This window comes from Macaca nemestrina, chromosome 2 (genome assembly GCF_043159975.1).
Source record: "Macaca nemestrina isolate mMacNem1 chromosome 2, mMacNem.hap1, whole genome shotgun sequence".
Classification (NCBI taxonomy): Eukaryota; Metazoa; Chordata; class Mammalia; order Primates; family Cercopithecidae; genus Macaca; species Macaca nemestrina.
This window is the reverse complement of record NC_092126.1, coordinates 35,406,118-35,427,000: the sequence shown is the minus strand read 5'-3', so window position 1 is coordinate 35,427,000 and position 20,883 is coordinate 35,406,118. Positions and strand designations below refer to the sequence as shown.

Genomic DNA, 20,883 nt, shown 5'->3' with positions numbered 1-20,883 from the left:
AAATGCTCACTGTATAAAAACAGTTATGTTTGATAAAACTTAAAATAGAGAAAGAATTAAGATACTTGACAACAAAAGCATAAAAATTGAAAATGGAGTAAATGAAGTTTAAGTTTTTAAATTCTTGCATTATCCATGAAATACTAAAAGTTCTAAATAATGATAAACTGAATAAGCCAAGCATACATGTTGAAATGTTTAGAATAACTGCTAGAAGACTAATACATAAATATATAACAAGCTAACACGGACAAATGAAATAACATTTAAAAATACTTGATTAATCCAAATAAAGGCAAGATATACATATGTATACTATTATGTAAATGTAATATACGTAATAAACATACATATTTACACATACATATGTATTTGTTATCTATATCATATTTATACACAAAATATATATTATATGCAATATATATATTTCTTTTAATATAAAATATATATTTATATGCTATATATATTCCTTTTAAATGGAAGTAAAACTTCAGCATCTGTTGGATATAGGCCTTTGGTTTGTTTTGAAAAAAATGAGGAAAAAATTAAAACTTGTAAGTCACAAATATTGATAATAAATATTGTCAATATATATGTGGCCTATGTAACTATTATATTTAAATCCACCAAGTTGCAGAAGAAAAGTTACCCAGGATAGAAACTTTGTGGTAGAGTTCAATAACATATGGAAATTATTTCTAAGGAAAGAAACGTAATTTCAAAAACATAGCTAGTTCTGGGGAAGCCAATTTACTTTAAGAAGCTGAAACATTCAGGATAATTTAATGCAGAGGGAGAATGACAAAAATCACTTTTTTCAGGTGATGATGGGAAGTGTGAAGTTTTATTTCTTCAGGTGAAGAAGGCTCTTATTTACTCAAAGGATGTTTATTCCTAATTCAGGGAAATAGTATTTGATAGATGTGGTTTTATCTTCTGAGGCTTCACTATAGCAATGTTCTGTGAAACCATACTAGAATTAAGAATTTTTATACCTTTGGTAACTAACTCTCCCAATGTGGAGTTGAAAGGGGATGTTTTTACTTGAATATATCATAACAAATATTTTTATTTATTTGTATGTACATACCCCACCCACACCCACCCCCTCACCACACACACATTGGCATTAGTGAAAGTAACTGACTTATCACAGATGTTACAAATACTGAAGTTTCAAGATAATAGAAGTTTCTCTGATGAAGGGCCACCAACATCTTTTTTAAGAAAAGATATTAGCTACTTAGCGGAGAAGTTTTTGTAAATTATTATACACTTCCCAATATACTTACATCAACTACAAATCACATAATACATAATTTTACTGACAATTAAGGACTATTATTATGAACACTGATCGTTATACTAGCCTACAATGTTCTCAGGGACTGCAGAACTGCTCAAGGTGCTAAACTACTTCTTTTTTAAAGGAAAATTATCCTATCTAATTTTTGTGGTTTTCCTGCTTCCTTTCTTGACTCCAGGCCACAGCTGTAGTTTTCAGTATTGCCAATGTTCCTGCTTCGTCCAGTCTTTTCTAATATATTATAAATTTGAAAGCCAAGGTCCAACACAATAGAGCATAGGACCTTCATGCATCCTCTCCTGTGAGTTAAATGAATGCTGGTCATGGAAAGTGCATAGACTTTTACCAAAATTACTTTTCTCTTTTTCCGCTTATGGGTTTGGGGTGGTATTTTACACAGCTGAGGTTTTTCCTATAAGAGAACTACATGGAAGTGAAAAACACACGTTTGTCGATTTGTATTAATAATGCATATAATGTCAGAATCTACTTCCATCTGAACTTCAACCCATTAACTCTCAGGAAATTGGTTCTACTTAGCTCCTGGATGAAAGGGGGTGGAATGGGATGAGAAGTGAGGGAGAAAGGAGCTAGCACTCACTAAGCCACTGTTAGGGATCCTGCTAGGTAGAACCACCACTGTGTTACCTCATTTAATTCTTAAAGCCAGTCTATGAGGCACACATTACCAACTTCATTTTATAGTTAAGAGGGAAAGAAACTAACAGACAAAAGCAAGGCTCAGAGGAGTAAAGGAATTTATCAAAAGTCACCCTGCTAGAAAATAGCAGAACTGGGATTCAAACCTTGCTTTGTCTCACTGCCTCCTTTATTCCCTTCCACTATGTAAAAGCTTTGGAAAGTCTCAGGGATTAACTAGAAAAGACCAATGCTAGGGAATGTACTATGGCGAAGACATAGCTCCAACATTCTGGGCAATATTACTGTGATTCTAAAACTGCACAGAGGGAAAAGATGACATAATAATCTAAAATCTTCTAGAAGAAAATTGAACAATTTTAAGTAATAAAAGGTACATACAGGAAAAAAGGCAAGAATAGATTTTAAATGAATCTGAAGTTTCTTTTTGGTGGTATTTTTAAACTTCCCTAAAGAGAAATTGTGGATAACCACCAGGGATCAAAATTAACTTGCATAAGGTATGAGTAAGGCAAGGGCAGTGAACTTGAATCTCTAGGAACTCCTTCTAGTGACTCAGGGAATCATGTAAATTTGCATTAACTGGCTTGGTGTAGTTGGTAAGACACTATTGATAAGTTACAAATGGGACTTATAAATTGCCTGATTTGGAGACTAAATGGTGTAAGGGAAAAGGCTGTGGCAACCCTTCCCTGGGAAAGAGTAGAAGATGGGCTTTCACTGGGTATAATTTGAGTTGTAAATGAATGTCCAGTGAAAGAAATGCATTTGAAAAAGGGCAATGTAAAAAATGGACAGAGGTGATAAGTTCAAAGGTGAAAAGATGAATTCAAATATCACTTGTGTAGACAGGAGCTGAGCTCACACCTGAGACTACAACCACTCAAAACCCAAATACACTGGAAGAAAAACAGAGGACATCGTTATGAGGAGATTCCTGATATGGTTTGGATTTGTGTCCCTGCCCAAATCTCATGTTGAAATATAATCCCCAATGGAGGTGAGGCCTGGGGGAGAGGTGATTGGATCATCAGGGCGGTTTCTAATGGTTTAGCACCATCCCCCTAGAGCTCTTCTCATGATAGAGTTTTCACAAGATCTAGCTGTCTGGTTGTTTAAAAGTGTGTAGCACCTCCCTGCTCTCTCTCTTCCTTCTGCTCTGGCCATGTAAGACGTGCCTGCTTCTCCTTCCCCTTCTGCCATGATTATAAGTTTCCTGAGGCCTCCCTAGCCATGCTTCCTGCACAGCCTGCGAAACTGTGAGCCAATTAAACCTCTTTTCTTTATAAGTCTCAGATATTTACTTATAGTAGTGCTAGAGCAGACTAATACACTGCCTGAGTCCAGCAGCAGTGGAGAAAACATTAGTTACAGATAACGAAAAGTGATTAAGCAAGCTATTTCCTATATGCTATATCCTATCATTTTGTGCTAACAGTTAATGCTTTGTTAAAACTTAAATCATATATGCCGGTTATGTTTTCCCCACCATGAATAACAACCCTTCCTTCTGTTTTCAGAGTAGCATTTCTTTCTGTAGGTCTTCTTTTGTTTTGGTTCAATTTAGTTTGTGAGTCTGTTGTCGTCTAATAAACTGATGTGTGGGAGGCAACTCAGATGCTGCTAAAAATCAGTTGAAGAATATGTAAATAAATGCAATGATATTTCATGTTTATGGATTAAAAGAATAATATTGATAAAATGTCCATACTACCGAAAGTAATCTACAGATACAATGTAATCCCTATCAAAATGCTAATGATACCTCTCACAGAAACAGAAAAAATACTCTAAAATGTATATGGAACCACAAAATAACCCAAATAGCTAAAACAATCTTGAGTAAAACAAACAAAGCTAAAGACATGACCCTGATTTCAAAATCTACTACAAAGCTATAGTAGTCGAAACAGCATATTAGTAGCATAAAAACAGACATATAAACCAATAGAACATAATTGAGAGCCCAGAAATAAATTCATACATTTATGATAAATTAATTTTTGACAAAAGTGCCAAGAGCACACAATAGGGAAAGGACAGTCTAGTTGATAGTGTTGGGAAAACTGGACACCGACATGCAGAAAGAATGAATAGGACGTTATCTTACCCCATATTAAAAAAACAACTCAAAGTGAATTAAAGACTTAAACATAAGACCTAAAACTATAAAACTGCTAGAAGAAAGCACAGGGGGAAAATGCTATGACATTGGTTTGGGCAACAGTTTTTGGATATGAACCCAAAAGCACAGGCAACAAATGCAAAACAGACGGAATTATATCAAATTAAAAATCTGCATGACAAAACAACAAAAACAAAAACAAAACAAAACAATTAACAGAGTGAAGAGACAACCGATGAAATGGGAGAAAACATTTGCAAACTGTACATCTGATAAGGGCTTAATATCCAACATATAAGGAATTCAAACAACTCAATAGCAAGAAAACAAATAACCTGATTTTAAAATGAGCAAGGGGGGGAAAAAAAGCTAACAAAAGCAAGGCTCAAAGGGGTAAAAGAACTTACCAAAAGTCACACTGAATAGACATATCTCAGAAAGACATACAAATAGCCAACAGTATATTTTTAAAATGCTCAACATCACTAATCATCAGGGAAATTCAAATTATATAATTTGCATAATAATAAAACCATAGTGAGATATCACATGTCAACCAAAACTGAGGCTGTTGAGGCAAAAATAATTTAACAAATTATTTCTGCATTCCATGTATTGCATTGGAAGCCAGATGTGAGGACTGGACTAGGAAGACATACCAAAAAATTGGGGAGGGTTCTAGAGTCTATTACAAGTTGGAAGGCCTTTATAGGAAAATTGAGGAGAATGGAAGGGAACTCCCCGTAGTGGAATAGTCATTTTTAATTGGAGATTATAAAAGAGAGGTTGCAATCTAGATACAGATTGCAAAGTGCAGGCTAAAATGTCTATATGCAAAATAATTAGTAATACTTTATGATTTAGAAATAAAATCAGTGTCCTTTTCAGAGTCAGTAAGTTATGCCTTAATCAATACATTAACAATTTGAGGAACTCATGATAAGATTCATCACTAAGGGACAGGATGTCAGCATGAATCACAAGACCTTCCCAAGGTGGGTTAATTTGGAAGCCTGTTTACTTTTAAAGTGAACTATCAAATGCGACCTGTAGGTTATTTCCCCCTTTTGATCAAAAATCTTCCCATGGAAACATTGATACTCAATCTCTGCTTAAGTTAGAGTGACAGACATTCTTTATTTCTCAGCACGGGGAAGGCCCATGCCTAGGAAGTCATGTCCCTCAGCAAGGGGAAATAACTTTGTTATAACAGGCAGGCAAGATTACTAGCAACATGGGGCAGGTCATGAGACAGGCTACATGTTAGTTTCCTTAATAAGGAATCATCTCCAGTCACTGGGAGACATTAGCCATTGATCTCAAGGAATCTAATATTCAGTCCGAATTGTAGGCAAATAATAATAATAATAAATATCAAAAACAATGGGCAGGTCTAGAATCAAAAAGCAAGTATACTATAGTTTTCTTCTGAAACATAATTATTCTCTCTCCAGTCTTCCTTTTTTACCAAAGACAAATAATGAGACCAATTCTATTCACAATATAAGTTTTTGTCTTATCACAGTTGACCTAATTATTTGCATAAAGTACAACAAAAATAGTGATTGGCCATATAGGTTCTTTTAGGTTGACTTTGCTGGAACTTTTTCATAAGGGGTTTTAGATTAGACTTTTAAAAACCCCTTCAGGCTAGGGAGCCAAGCCAAGGATTCACCATCAGACTGTGCCTATAATACCTGTATGAAATGGGTGAATTTCTGTCTTTTTGAGGTACCCAAAATATCTGGAGGTTCCTAGGCCTGTCAGAAAGTGACATTCTTTAATTACTGCTAGGTCAGGAACTCTATAAAGGAACTATGTAGACAGGGTACCAGGCCAGTCTTTTCCAAGTCTATTCGCTTTACAAAGTCAGTTTGAATCCCTCAAAGCAGTCTTGTCATATTTGAAGGTATGACATTATAGTCAAAGCCTTGGTAAAATAACCAGGGTTTCCAATGTGTCTTAATACAAAAGAAAACAGAATTGAATCGAATTTATGCAAATAAATATATTACCATAAAATAAGAACACTTATGAACAGTTTCCAAACTCTCTGGAGAATTTAGGTAGAGAGAAAAAGGTAAATCTTTCAATTTTGCTCACAAAACTATACTTTATCCAATTGCTATAAGATATAAATAGCTCAGATGAAACAAAATTCTTGACTGGAAAATAAATATGAAAAGAATCAGCAATGTTTCAAACAGTCATAAAAATCATTTTAGTCCTCTATCAGTTTAGTTTCATGGTATTCTTGTTTTGCTTTGTGTTGGGTTTGCTGTCTTCATGAATCCATCAGTTTATTATTAGAGTTATGGAAGTTTTTACCTAATACATTGATCTTAACGTTATCAGAAATCTGTGTTCAACAGTACTTGTCAGAGTCTTTTCCATGAGAAGCAATTTTGGACTACAGCTCATTGTCAATGCTTTTAGTAAAAAATTCAAAATAATAACTGTGGATAACAAAAACTTAAAATAGTCATGGTTAAAATCTAGTAGAAGTTTCCAATTGACAAAGAAATTTAGTTATTTCTATTATATGTGGCATTTTAAAACAACAAACAAGAATAATGACTGACAGCATCACATCATGACTTACAAACTTTTATACATTTCATGTAATCTTTACAATATTCCTGTTAATAACATATCCATACAAATATAACTTTAGGAAAGATTTAACATAGTCAAAATTATGACTCATAACATTAGATTTTTATAAATTTATATAATTCTGGGGATATTTATATCAATAACATGCCCATAAATATAACCGAAAGAAGATCTAGTATCATTTATCATTTGACAATGTTTCTCATACAATTTACCAAATAAATCTAATAATTTAATATCTCTATAAGACATATTCTTTGAAGTTCTCCAGAGGTCTAACTAGAAAACCCTAAAGTTAATTTTAGGGGAAACAGCATATTTTAGGAGTTGATTTGGGGGAAGTTTGTCAAAGATGTCAAAAGTTCCAAGCATTTGATCAAAACAGAATCACTGGTCACTGTTAATTAATACTTATTCATTTAACCAGAGTGGTAATCAAAAGACTTCAAAAGCAATAAAGAAAGTTACATGGATACAAAAACCTTAACCCTTTTAAAGCAACCAAAACCAAGTAAGGACAACACAGAAATTATCTTGATAAAAGGAAGTTCCAAAAAGAAATAGATTTTAAAAATTTAAAATAAAAATCGTTTGCAATTTTATTATAAGAAAATACTTTACAAAAACCTTGTTGTTATAATACAGGGGACTACAATGTTTTAGTTTTGTTCCAGCATATTTTCAATGTCAAAGCTTAATCTTAGAAAGACTTAGAAATAATTCCTTTAGAATTATAGCCAACTTAATCATACACAAATTTTTTTTCATAAATTATCTTTTCACAAACCTTATCATGACATACACAGACCATTGAAAACATGCTTGGACTTTCTGCCTTATCCTATATTTCCTCTTTCTTAAATAACCAATCATTAAAAAAAATAACCAGTCATTCTACTTTAGGACAAAACTTTATCATATGAGATCCTTTCTCATACAAAACTATTCTCTTTTCTTTTTAACCTTCCTTACTAAAAATGCCTCTTCATATCCATAACCTTCTTCATATTTTTCTCTCCCAATCTTGTTTCTCTTTCCTTCCTAAGTCCATATTTTGAAACAAACTTTAAGTAACCTACAAATTAGACAAAATTATTTTATCTTTCTCAATAAAGAACACATTTTTATAATAATTATTATAATAAAGAATGCTTCTTATAATTTTTTCTCATCAAAAACACATCTTACTTTTGGCACATTCTATGTATAAAATTATAGATAAATGTTAATTAGAACTTTTAACTCTTAGTGACCTTACATTTTAATGACAACCTCGGCAACAAGAATCTTTGTTTGTCACATATGAGTATCTTATAAATGAAAACCATTTTATAATCTTTAGAAACATGTTTTGTTATAACATGTTTACCTTAGTTGGAAATGACCCAGACATTTAATGAGTATCTATTATGTAATTTAACATAGCTTTAAGATTTCAAATTACAATGTAAAGTTCCTTTACAGGTGTATCTCATTGACAGTTATCTAATTTATTTATTTTTAACAGCTTACCTAGAATATGTATGAAAACTGAAATATTAGAAAAAGCTAGTCATCATTTCAAGTTATTTTCCTGCTAACCACTTTTATAGCCTGTGAATATCAGATGTTCACTTAAGAAAGAAACTTAAAGTTAAATGTATGGATATTTTGCCAAAAACTCAGAAGATGGTGGTTTTTATTAAATTAGTCTTATTTGCTAAAAGATCTCTTCAGGTGATATGAATTTACAAAGTATTTTGACGTACTAATTGATGAATGCTCATTTATTTATAAACCAATTTGGTATCATGTAAACAATATACAAATATAGACATGTACACATAAAAATACAAATGGATGCAAATAAAGATTTTATAGTTTTGCCTTTAAAATTTTATTCATGAGTCAGGTAAAATTCACCAGCTTAGAAGGACAGTTGAATTAAATTTTGCCTCTGTAAATAGAACAAGTTAATCCGTCTTCCATGGCCAAAGATCTTACTGAGTATAGCAAACTGACATCTCAAAGCACAGAGACATAATTTAAGTTTTCTAAAAGGCCAGTGAAGTTTTATATCTGCAAGGGACTATGAGGTCTAGCAACACATTTAAAGAGTATTGTCTGATATTGGGTAAAAGTTTTAATCAGGTTTACTTCCACTTTAATGGAGGTGGCTGTATGTATTTTACTAACGTATATGGAAGACTGGGACCATAAATGGCCTGGCAAAGCTAGCAATAAATCATCAAATGTATCGATCATTAGTCCCAGTTTAGAAAAAATTTGTTGGGTCTGTATTTTTAGAATCTCAGTAGTTTCATTCTCATTCTGTAGTTGTTTTATTTGCTCCTTCTGTTTTAAATTTAAATACATTTTAACCACCTTGAAAGAAGTAAATGAGTGCATTGTGAAATTCCAAAAATCTCTGCCTAAGAGACATATGGGAGCCCAAGGAACAAGCAGAAAGGAATGAATTCATATAAGAGCGAAGATGAAAGAACAGGGGTAGACAAGGAGGAGCCATGGGGAAGAAAGGGAAAGAGCCTTCTAAGTATTTTTCAACTAATGTACAATAGTTTGAATGGTTTCAAATATCCTTTTGTTTACCTCTTGAATGGAGACTTTTTTTTTTTCAAAGAATTTCTTTTAGAAGCTTCTAGGTGCTGTTGGAAGTAAGTCTCCCATTAAATCTGGTTCTAAAACCAACTTTTTCCATTTGTGTGCACAAATAAATTATTTTAGGCATTTTCAAAAGATCTCCATTTTGGCCACTGCTGTGATGACCACCTGAGTTAGCTGGGTCCACTTATCTAAGTACTTGCAAGTAAAAGAACATGAAACCAGCTGGTGTCAACAGAGGTGGTGTACCTTCAGTCTGGATGCATTTTCCATCTTGGCTGCTTTGAGCAAAACAAGCTCTGTAGGGGGTCAGGTGTGCTGACTATGAATCTTTCTTCTGGAGATTTCATTCAATGGGCTGAAAAGAGCTCTTATGTGTCTTGGACTACCAAGTCACCTCCAAAGAAGGGTCAGGATGCTCAGGGGTAAGAGATGATCAGTCTTTCTAAAGCCTGCAGGCTGAGCAAAAAGTTCAGTTTGGCCAGAGGGAGTGAATGTCTCTTATCTTTGGAGCAAGAGTGCCCTCATGTGATTGAGAAGGAGAAAACTAAGGAAACGTTGTCTCACCCCAAGCCTCCAGGGAAACAATTCACTGAGCTCCTATTTTATTCTGCCCTAAAATTCCCAATAAAACCCTTCCCTTGAATTGGTAGCAGTAACTCTTCTTCTGAAAGAGTCATTGTACCTCCTGGCCAGGGAGGAAACTGGCTTTAACAAACCAGAACTTCAGCCAAGATATGAGGGTTCCAGGAGGAGCCCATCTGTAGCACCCGGCAGAAGCATTTAAATTTGGGAACACAATAGGTTCATTACTGGTACGTGCACAATAGTAAAAGCCACATTGGATGGTCCATGGAAGTTGCTCTGGAATCCTGCTGATTATGCCAGAATGTTGACTGAAATTAAATCTTTTAAGGCAGAAATAATTTTATAAATGTACTCTGGAAGCCAAATGTGAAGATCAACCCAGGAAGACACACCAACAAAATTGGGAGGGTTCCAGAGTCCCTTACAAGTTGGAAGGCTTTTGTCGGAAAATTTAGGGGAAGGGAGGGGGACTCCTCATAGGAGTTGTCCTTTTTCATTGGCGAGTACAATATAAAAGTTACAATCAGTGGATATAGATTGCAACATATAGGCTAAAATGTCTATATACAAGACAACCAGTAAAACTTTGTAACTTGAAAATAAATCAGCATCCTTTTCAGTGTCAGTAGGGTATGTCTTTCTTAGTACACTAACAATCTGAGGAACTCATAAGGTTCATCACTGAGGGACAGGATGTCATCATGAATCATAAGACCTTCCCACGGTGGGTTAATTTGGAAGCCTGTTTACTTTTAAAGTAAACTGTCAAATGTTACCTGTAGCTTATCACACCTCACACCTGTTAGACTGGTTATTATGAAAAAGATGAAAGATAAGTGTTGGCAAGGATGTGGAGAAAAGGAAATCTTTGCACACTGTTGGTAGGAATTAGTACAACCACTATGGAAACAATATGGAGGTTCCTCAAAAAACTAAAAACATAACTACCATATGATCCAGCAGTCCCACCAAGGGGTATATACCTAAAAGAAATGAAATCAGTATGTTGAAGAGATATCTGCACTTCCATGTTCATTGCAAAATTATTCACAATGGCCAAGATACAGAATCAACTTAAGTGTCCACTAACAAATGAATGGATACAGAAAATTTATTATGTGTATCCAATGGGACAGTATTCAGCCTTTAAAGAAGAAAATCCTGCCATTTGCAACAACATAAATGAAACTGGACGGCATTACACTAAGTGAAATAAGTCAGACACGAAAGACAAATGCCATATGATCTCACTTATATGTGGAATTTAAAAGAGGACTCACAGAAGCAGACAGTAGAATGGTGGTGGTTACCAGAGGCTGGTGGTGACGGGGGCTGGAGGATGTCTGTTAAAGAATACAAAGTCTCAGTTAAACAGGAGGAGTGAGCTCAAGAGATCTGTCATACAACATGGTGACTACAGTTAATAACAATATATTGTGTACTTGAAAATTACTAAGAGAAATTTTAAGCATTCTCACCATAGAAAGTATGTGAAGTAATACATATGTTAAATAGCTTGATTTAGCCATTCCACAAAATGTACATGTATCAAAACATCTTGCTGTATACCAAAAATATATACAATTTCTATTTGTCAACTTAAGAAATAAAATAATTTTTTAAAAGGAAGTCTGGCACCTTTTACCTTTTGGCCTCAGAATATAAGAGATCATCACCCATCTCCATGGACTGATTTGACTCTGGTTCAAAATGGAATAGCCAGAAAACAGTGAAGAAACACTATTTTTTAGTGTTTCTAAATGGTAGTGATATGGATTTAAGGATGCAGATATGCCAGTGATTTCTGTCACAGAGAGGCTGAGTTTTGTTGGATATCAATCAAAACAGCCTTCAAAGAATGAAATATATCCGTCAGTCTTGTCAAAAAAATGTTTAGGGTCTTCCTACTAAGTTACTTAGAGAAGAGAGTTTAAATGAAATAGTGCATTTTCTGGATCCCTGGGAAACAAAACAGAATCAAATCTAGTTTATTTATTTGGACGTCTACAACTGCTATAAAGTGAACTACTATTATCTCCATTTTCAGATGAGGAGACTAAAGTGCAAGAAGCCAAATAACTTGCACAAGATTTTGCCAGAATCTAAGCTATGGCAACCATATAACAACTTGTTCCCTATTCCCTTTTCCAGGTCTCCTCCCTACTGGAACAACTGTCTCAGACCAATCAAATGTGTACACTTCGGCCTGTGGCCTTAGGTGTCTTCTTCATGGTGCCCAAGGATAGATGTGTTCCTGGATAATCTGAGTTAATATGCTGAAAGCATATTTCCAAAGACTACATATTACAGTGGCGTTTGAGTTGTTTACTCTGCACTTAGCATAAACAGCATTCAGCTGTGTGCTGAGCTGAACCAATAGCCACCTTGTCTAATGCTATTTCTTGAGGAAATATGCTTCAAATACTAAATATCAGATTTTTAAATTAATCGCTGGAACACAACTCCTTTCTAAATTGGGGTTATAACTCATATGTAAACTCCCCTTAATTATGATGAGAATTAATAAAATTTTGTAACCATAAGTAAATTTTATCTAAAAGATAATATCTCCTATGTTTTAAGCTTTTTTTTTTTTTTTTTTTTTTTTTTGAGACAGGGTCTCACTCCCAGGCTGGAGTACAGTGGCACGATCCTGGCTCACTGCAGCCTCCACCTCCCAGGCTTAAGCGATCCTCCCACCTCAGCCTCCCGAGTAGCTGGGACTACATACAGGTGTGCATCACCATGCCTGGCTGATTTTTTTTATTTTTGTAGACAGTGGGTTTCACCATGTTCCCCAAGCTGGTCTCAAACTCCTGGACTCAAGCGATCCACCCGCCTTGGCCTGCCAAAATCCTGGGATTACAGTCATGAGCCAGCACACCAGGCTGTTTTAAGCTTTTAAAGTTAAAATCAGTCATTTTTATTCGTACATTACTTATGAAGAGATTTTTTTCCCCTTGCAACTACAAATGTCAGCTGACTGTCTTCTCCGCAGCTGACTTTTGTCAGAAAAGGCACATCTCAAATGTATACAGTAGTGAAGCCTTCATCTCTCCTTCATAGGAACTAATTGAATATGGCGCCTCATCTTCCTCCTGGCATGTGGGCATTGAATGTAAGAAAAAAATGATAGTCACTAATGACAACCTGAAGTGGGCACTGGTTACTAGGTTTGGGATGGATGGCTCCATAGATGAATTTAAGGTTATATTCAACTTCACAGATGAACATGAGGCAGAGGCGGAGAGAGGTGGGAGAATAGCCTTGAATTTGAGAAACAAAAGGACATTTCTCAGCAAGTAAGAAATAAATGGCTTCTTTCATTCTAGAGGCTGCTATGGAGAAACAGAACCCCTTTATTTGTTAAACAAATATCCCAAATGTGCAGTATGCTTTATACAGGACCACAGGTGAACATATTGGCTATGGTATTCTTAACAAAACCCATTGCAGCGCTTCTTAAAGCATGGCCTTCTAAATATCCATACATTTGATTAGCCCAAGGGGAAACAGCCCAGGGAAACCCTATCGTTAGAACACATACTTCATAAAAGAATGGATACCCCATATTTAAAATATTCTTACCCCATTTCCCGGTACAGTCCATGTGGATGTGCTGTCTTTGTTTCACCCTTGCACCCACCTTGGCACTAAACTCCTCTTCTTCACCAATTCATGAAAAAAATTAACAGGTCACAGCAAGTTTTTCAGAATTTGTAAACTTATGGAACATTTGGGACATTTTTAAGGAGATACTACACAGCACTCCACCATTTCTCTTATCTCTTTTCCTTCTCCTTTACTGTTTTCGTCAATCTCTTCTCCTTCCCTGTTCAGGTTAATTCAGTATGCCCCTCTGTCTGTTAAGACAGGCTGGGTTGCTCTGTGGCCAAAATAATCTGAAGACTAGGGCCTTAATACAAACATTTACAGAAGAATGAGCCTTTCATTGATGTACTTTCAGAGTAGTTATAGAGATTATCTAAGCCTAAACTTCACAGTTATATCTTTTGTACCATGGATAGTTATTTGGATACTAAAAACATTGTAACAAGGTGGACTGTATGGTTTCCTAAAAGGTAAAGTTAACTTTATTTTATCCTAATGGTTCCTAAATTAGTATTTGCTTCTAAATCAAAAGATAACTTTTAAAAATTCAGATATGTGAGCTCTACTTAAAAACATTTTGATTCAGTGGACTTGATGTGGGGTCCCTGACTCTAAATTTTTTTTAAAGACTTTTTTTTTTTTTAACTTTAGGTTCTAGAGTACATGTGCATAACATGCAGGTTTGTTACATATGTATATATGTGCCATGCTGGTGTGCTGCACCCATTAACTCGTCATTTACAAAATTAAGTATATCTCCTAATGCTATCCCTCCCCCCTCCACCCACCCCACAACAGGCCCCGGTGTGTGATGTTCCCCTTCCTGTGTCCAAGTGTTCTCATTGTTCAATTTCCACCTATAAGTGAGAACATGAGGTGTTTGGTTTTTTGTCCTTGCGATAGTTTGCTGAGAATGATGGTTTCTAGCTTCATCCATGTCCCTATGAAGGACATGAACTCATCCTTTTTAATGGCTGCATAGTATTCCATGGTATATATGTGCCACATTTTCTTAATCCAGTCTATCATTGATGGACATTTGGTTTGGTTGCAAGTCTTTGCTATTGTGAATAGTGCCTCAATAAACATATGTGTGCAGGTGTCTTTATAGCAGCATGATTTAGAATCCTTTGGGTATATACCCAGTAATGGGATGGCTGGGTCAAATGGTATTTCTAGTTCTAGATCCTTGATTTTTAACAAACTTTCTAGGTAATTACCCAGGTTTGAGAACCACTCCTCCAGTTCAGGGGTCAGCAAGCCTGTGAGCTACATTCAACCAGTCACCAGTTTTTGCAAATAAAGTTTTACTGGAATGCACACACGCCATTTGTTTGTGTATGGTGTGGGGCTGCTTTTGTGCTATAATGGCAGAATTGAGTAATGTGACAGAGACTAAAGACATATCTATTATTTGGTCCTTTATAGAAAAGCCTTGCTGATCCTGCTCTTGTCTGTTTCATAATAATTTTCAGAGTCATGTTATTACTTGTGATGGGAACCAAGTAAGGCAGTGTAAATGATTGCTAATGAAGACAGCACGCAGATTGTCATCTTCACAAGATGATCCTTTTTAATATACAGCCAAATTATTTTTTTCCTGAGTTACACTGACCCCTAATGGTAGAAATGTTAAATTACAGCTGCTCAATCACAGTTTTCCCCTATTGTTAATTAGTTCCTAAAATTAGGGTCATACTTACAGACTTTGTAGTAGGAGACTTTAGAAGTCAGAGTTCACTTCGTAGAACTGAGCAGGACCAAACAGCCTGGGAGAAGGTTGGCAATTTTAGTGAGAGCTAGAATCCCTTCCTTTTGCAGAGTTCCTTTTTCTTCAAAGACTGTTACTCAATGCAGCATTTCCAATTATACAGGTCATTTATTCCAAAGGGATAAATTTTATCAGGACATTATGACCATTTGTAATGCCATGTCTATCTCTAAAGTTGAAGCACAATAATACCAATGTGGTCAAAATTACCTGTGCCTTCACTATGATGAACTGTGAAGAAAGCTCACAGAGTAATCTGGATACATGTAAACAGATACTGAGAAGGTTAACAAAGAGGATCTCACACGTGTTGGCAATAATGAGATGGCAGAGGTGAAACCATTGGTTTTTAACCTTGACTACTGATTAAAATCACCTGGGGAGCTTTTAAAAATTGATGCTGTTCAGACCTCAACTCCTGGAAATTCTGATCTAATTGGTCTAGGGTGAGGCCCAGGCAGCAGTCTTTTTTTTTTTTTTAAGTCCTGCAGGTGATGGTAATGGCAACCAAGGTTAAGAACCATTTTTCTACAGTAGTGCTTCTCAAATTTTCATCTATATTCAGATCACCTGGGAGATCTTTTCAATCTGCAAATTGTGATTCAGGAGGTCAGTGATAGCATGTGAGAATCTGATTAACAAGCTTCAGGGTGATGTTGATGCTACTGCCTGAGGACCATGCTTGGAGTAGCGAGGAATTAAATCATCCCTAGCCACAATTTTTATGCAGTCTCAGTGTTCTGAGATCTTGAAGTACATAAGCATCACCCGGGAATGAACTAAACATGCAAAATTATCAAGCTCCCCAAATTTTTACCAAATGTCCCAAGTGATTGCGAGATTCGTAGTCTGAGGACCAAATACACACTACCCTACCCAAATGATATTTATTCTACAAATCCCATTTTTTTTTTTTAAATGGCAGGCCGGGCACGGTGGCTCAGGCCTGTAATCCCAGCACTTTGGGAGGCCGAGGCTGGTGGATCACGAGGTGAGGAGTTCAAGACCAGCCTGGCCAAGATGGTGAAACCCCATCTCTACTAAAACTACAAAAAAAAATTAGCCAGGTGTGGTGCTGCATGCCTGTAATCTCAGCTACTCTGGAGGCTGAGGCAGAAGAATCGGTTGAACCTGGGAGGCAGAGGTTGCAGTGAGCTGAGATCGCGCCACTGCACTCCATCTGGGGCAACAGAGTGAGACTCTGTCTCAAAAAAAAAAAAAAAAGGCAGTAGCATTTTTTATCAGTTTATTGGCTGCCTGATCAAATACAGAGAAATTTTTCTTATTCCAGGTGAAAAGACGAATTACCAAGTTGTAATGGCTCAAACCAAGAGTAATTTTATTATATCTCATGATTTTGTGGGCCAGAAATGTGGGCAGAGGTTGGTTGGGTGATTTTCCTCCCTGTAGTGTATACTGAAGTCACTTAATTTCTAAATAGTGAATGCACTGGTCTGAAGAGTCCAAGATGGCTTCATTTTACATGCCTTGGTACTCTGGCTGGAAAGGTGGGCCCAGCTGAGGCTGTCACCTGGAATGCCTACGTATGACCTCTTAAGTTAGGCAGTCTCAGGTTAGTAAGTCTCTACATGGTGGCTCAACACTCCAGAGTGTTCCAAGACACAAGAAGTGGAAGTTGCCATTCTCTCAAGACCTGGCCTTGGAAACTGGCACAGTGTCATTTCTGCCACACTCCTCTGGTCCAAGTGGTCAGAGTTCACTCAGTTTCAAAGTGAGGAGTCATATACAGGCTTGCTTCATGGCCATGCAACCTCATGTGCAGTCGTGCAGGGCCCAAAACTCAAAAGCGCCCCATACTTGGCTTAATGCTCTGCTGTTGCCATCTTGAAAATATTTATAATTTTTGAATGAGGGGCATTACACATTCATTTTGCACTGGGTCCCACAAATTATGTAGCTGTCTTAACTGTCTTTTCTATGAGAGGACTATTAAAAAAAATGTGGCCGTCTTTAGTAAGTTATAAGCCACCTGCCAAATATTTTATTCTCACTATATTTCTGTATTAAAAGTTATTCTTCCAAAATGCAGACTGAAGTATGTGGGTTAAATTCAGCATGAAGAAGAAAAACAGATTATGAGGTTAGAAATAATGTCTTTTTTTTTTTTTTTTTTTTTAAGACGGAGTCTCGCTCTGTCGCCCAGGCTGGAGTGCAGTGGCGCAATCTCCGCTCACGCCATTCTGCTGCCTCAGCCTCCCGAGTAGCTGGGACTACAGGCGCCTGCCACCACGCCTGGCTAATTTTTTGTATTTTTAGTAGAGACGGATTTCACCGTGTTAGCCAGGAAGAAATAATGTCATTTTTTGAGGAATAAGAAATTTGGTCACTTTGGCATTGACCAATAGTAATCCAAGATCAGTACGCAAGTAGGGTGGAGAAATGTGGATTAGAGGCATGTCAGTGGACAGAAATGACGTGGGGGAAAGGAGAGATGCATTGTTTCAGAGCACTCAGTTCCAGACTAGAATCTGAATGTACTCTCCAAGCTGTAGGAAGTTCGCATAGTGCGTTTGGTTATTTGTTGGAGAGAATGGGTGATAGCTGGCTATTTTATCTTATTACTCAAGCATAGTTATAGAAGTGTTCAGCCGAGGCCCATTCCAAAGGAGGTACTAAGATGCAAAAATGTTCAAAGTGTTTAGTCAGAAACCTAGTGGATGATCCTTAAACCCCTGATCCACAAGGAGAATTCAAAAATTAGGAGTTAGAGATCATAACGGACGTGAAAAGGTAGAAAGTTCTTAAGGTACTGTGATGGTGGAAATGTTTCCCTTTATCTCAGGAGACCACCTGAAGAAATTAGTATGTATACTCTGGATTTTGAAGAATGCAAAGGTCTGGCGTATGACTTCTTCCTGAAGAAAATCTAAAGGGTAAGAGAAAAGATGACTAGCCACTTTGATGGAGGGAATGAAGAAGAGATTGGTGGGCGGTCTCCAATGTCTCATGTTGCAATGAGTTAAAAAACTTACCTTGTCTAAGGATTGTCCCTGGTGGTTTCAGACCGTAAAATCTAAAAGCTCTTTCTTGGCTGGCATTATTCCTTGCTGGTCATTCTATCTACATGCAAACTAAGAGAGAGACATCGCGGGAAGCACATAGCAGGCACTCCATAAATTTTTCAGATTTCCCAACTGCTTCCAGAAAGGAGTTTCCGGTAAGGCACGGCGGCAGCGAAAGAAATAGCTGCAGCATTGGTGGAGCAGCTGGGACCCAGGCCTGTGCTCCCTGTAAGGCACGCCCCCCAGGGAGCCTCGAGCGGGGCGGAGACAACGGAGAGAAGCCCCGCGTCGGAGCACCACTCCAACAACATCCAGTCCACTGCTGGTCCTGCACAGTCGCCACTCGCCCCGTCCTTCCTGCGAGCCCCGCCCTTCTTGCTAGCCCGCCTCGCCCTTTTTGCTTTCTTGACCCACCCCGTTTGCCCTGCCCCGCCCATATACCCCGCCCCACTTGCCCGGCCCCTCTTGTTGTCCCGCCCCGTCCTGCCGCCCCGCCCCGTCCTGTTGCCCCGCCCCGTCCCGCTGCCCCGCCCCGTCCCGCTGCCCCGCCCCTCCAGTTGCCCCGCCCCTCCAGTTGCCCCGCCCCATCCAGCACTCCCACACCTCCCCGTTCCTCTGCCCCTCCCCGTCCTGCTCCCCTGCCCCGTCCGGTTCTGCTGCCCCGCCGCGTCCTGCTGCCCCGCCCCTCTAGTTGCCCCGCCCCATCCTGTTCTCCCGCCTAGCCCCGTTCCGCTGCCTCGCCCAGTCCTGCTCTCGGGCCCCGCCCCGTTCCGCTGCCCAGCCCCGTCCTGCTCTCCAGCCCCGTCCTGCTCTCCAGCCTCGCTCCATCCCGCCGCCCCGCCCCGTCCCGCTCCGTTCAGCTGCTCAGCCCCGCCGGTACCCACTAGCTAGTGGCCGCCGCGGACACCATGGGGACCGCCTCGTCGCTCGTGAGCCCCGCGGGCGGGGAGGTGATCGAGGACACGTACGGGGCGGGCGGCGGCGAGGCTTGCGAGATCCCGGTGGAGGTGAAGCCCAAGGCCCGCCTGCTACGCAACTCGTTCCGCCGAGGCGCGGGGGCGGCGGCGGGGTCCGGGCCGGGGTCGCTTCCCCGCGGGGCAGGCGCGGGCGGGCTGCTGGGGGCCAGCTTCAAGTCCACCGGCTCGTCGGTGCCCGAGCTGGAGTACGCGGCGGCCGAGTACGAGCGGCTCAAGAAGGAGTACGAGATCTTCCGCGTCAGCAAGAACCAGGAGTTGTTGTCCATGGGCCGCCGCGAGGCCAAGCTGGACACAGAGAACAAGCGGCTGCGGGCCGAACTGCAGGTAACGCCGGGCCGGGCCGCGCCGCGCCGCGCCGCGCCGCCGGGAGACCCCTGGGAAGCACGACCGTCCTCCTCCTTCTCCAAACCAAGCGGCTTTGAAAGTTCGGCGGAAACTGCGTATTTTAATTTGAGAGGCCATATTCTCTTCGAGTCTGAAATGATTCCTTAATTCCCTCCCCTTTATCTGTCTCTTTTTTTGGAGACAGGGTCTCGCTGCGGTGGCACGATCGCGGCTCACTGCAGCCTGGAACTCCTGGCTCAACGATCCTCACGCCTTGGCCTCCTAAAGTTCTGGGATCACAGGAGTGAGCCACCGCGCCTCGCCCCCGCTTTTCTATTTCTGGTTTATTTATTCAGACACCTAGAAGAAATTAGCCATAAAGTGTCCTGAGGAGGCAAATGCCAATCTCCAGCTCCACTCCGGCCCCCGCGCCCACCCCCTCAGAAGGCTGGTGACATCTGTTGAAGCAACTCAACAAACTCTTCCTAGGAGTTTTATCCTCCCCCTCCCTATAAAAATTTTGCCTGGGGCTCCAAAGTGGGGCTCATGTGTCGGTTTCTTTGTGAAGTTTCATGGCTCTTGCATTGTAATGGTCTTGACATGAAATTTTCTGGAAGCCTCCTGATTCTCACCATCTTAACTGCTATGATTGAAAACCTTTTCTAGATGTAGTCAAATTTCCTTAGTCCATTTGATTAATTTACTCTAAAATTAATTATTGCATGCCCTCCATGTAGCAGGTCCATTATAATTCACTAAAATAGTATATAAAGCAGCCGGGCGTGGTGGCTCACGCCTGTAATCCCAACAGTTTGCGAGGCCTAGGCGGGCGGATGACCAGGAGATCAGCCTGGCCAACATGGTGAAACTCCGTCTCTACTAAAAATACAAAAATTAGCTGCGCATGGTGGCAGGCGCCTGTAATCCCAGCTACTCGGGAGGCTGAGGCAGGAGAATGGCGTGAACTCAGGAGGCGGAGGTTGCAGTGAGCCGAGATTGCACCGAGCCGAGATTGCACCATTGCATTCCAACCTGGGCAACAGAGCGAGACTCCGTCTCAAAAAAAAAAAAAAAAAAAAAGCATATAAAGCAAGAGGTTGCTTTTCTGTGAGCAAATCTCTAAGACTTTTTGCCATCAGTTTGGGGCCCCTCTGATCGTTGTTGTGTCGTTTGTTTATTCTTCACTGTGGGAGAGACTTCTAGGCAGCCTAAGAGTTCCTGGAGTCGTTACAGTAGGGGTGAAATAAATACCTCAGACTGATTTTTCTAAAAGAGAAAAA

General features: G+C 39.0%; 1 protein-coding gene across 5 annotated transcripts in view; it reads left to right on the top strand.

Moving 5' to 3' along the window:
- The first annotated feature begins 19,100 nt into the window (after positions 1 to 19,100).
- LOC105490372 (nephrocystin 3) overlaps positions 19,101 to 20,883 on the top strand; it is a 51,313-nt gene continuing 49,530 nt past the window's right edge. For 2 of the 5 annotated variants that reach the window (XM_011755896.3, XM_011755897.3), the window contains exon 1: positions 19,101 to 19,603. In XM_011755896.3, coding sequence (XP_011754198.2) covers positions 19,211 to 19,603 — 393 coding nt within the window. In that variant the 5' untranslated portion in view covers positions 19,101 to 19,210. The remainder of the gene's footprint in view (positions 19,604 to 20,883) is intronic. The other 3 variants (XM_011755895.3, XM_071090922.1, XM_011755894.3) reach the window with 3 other exon arrangements.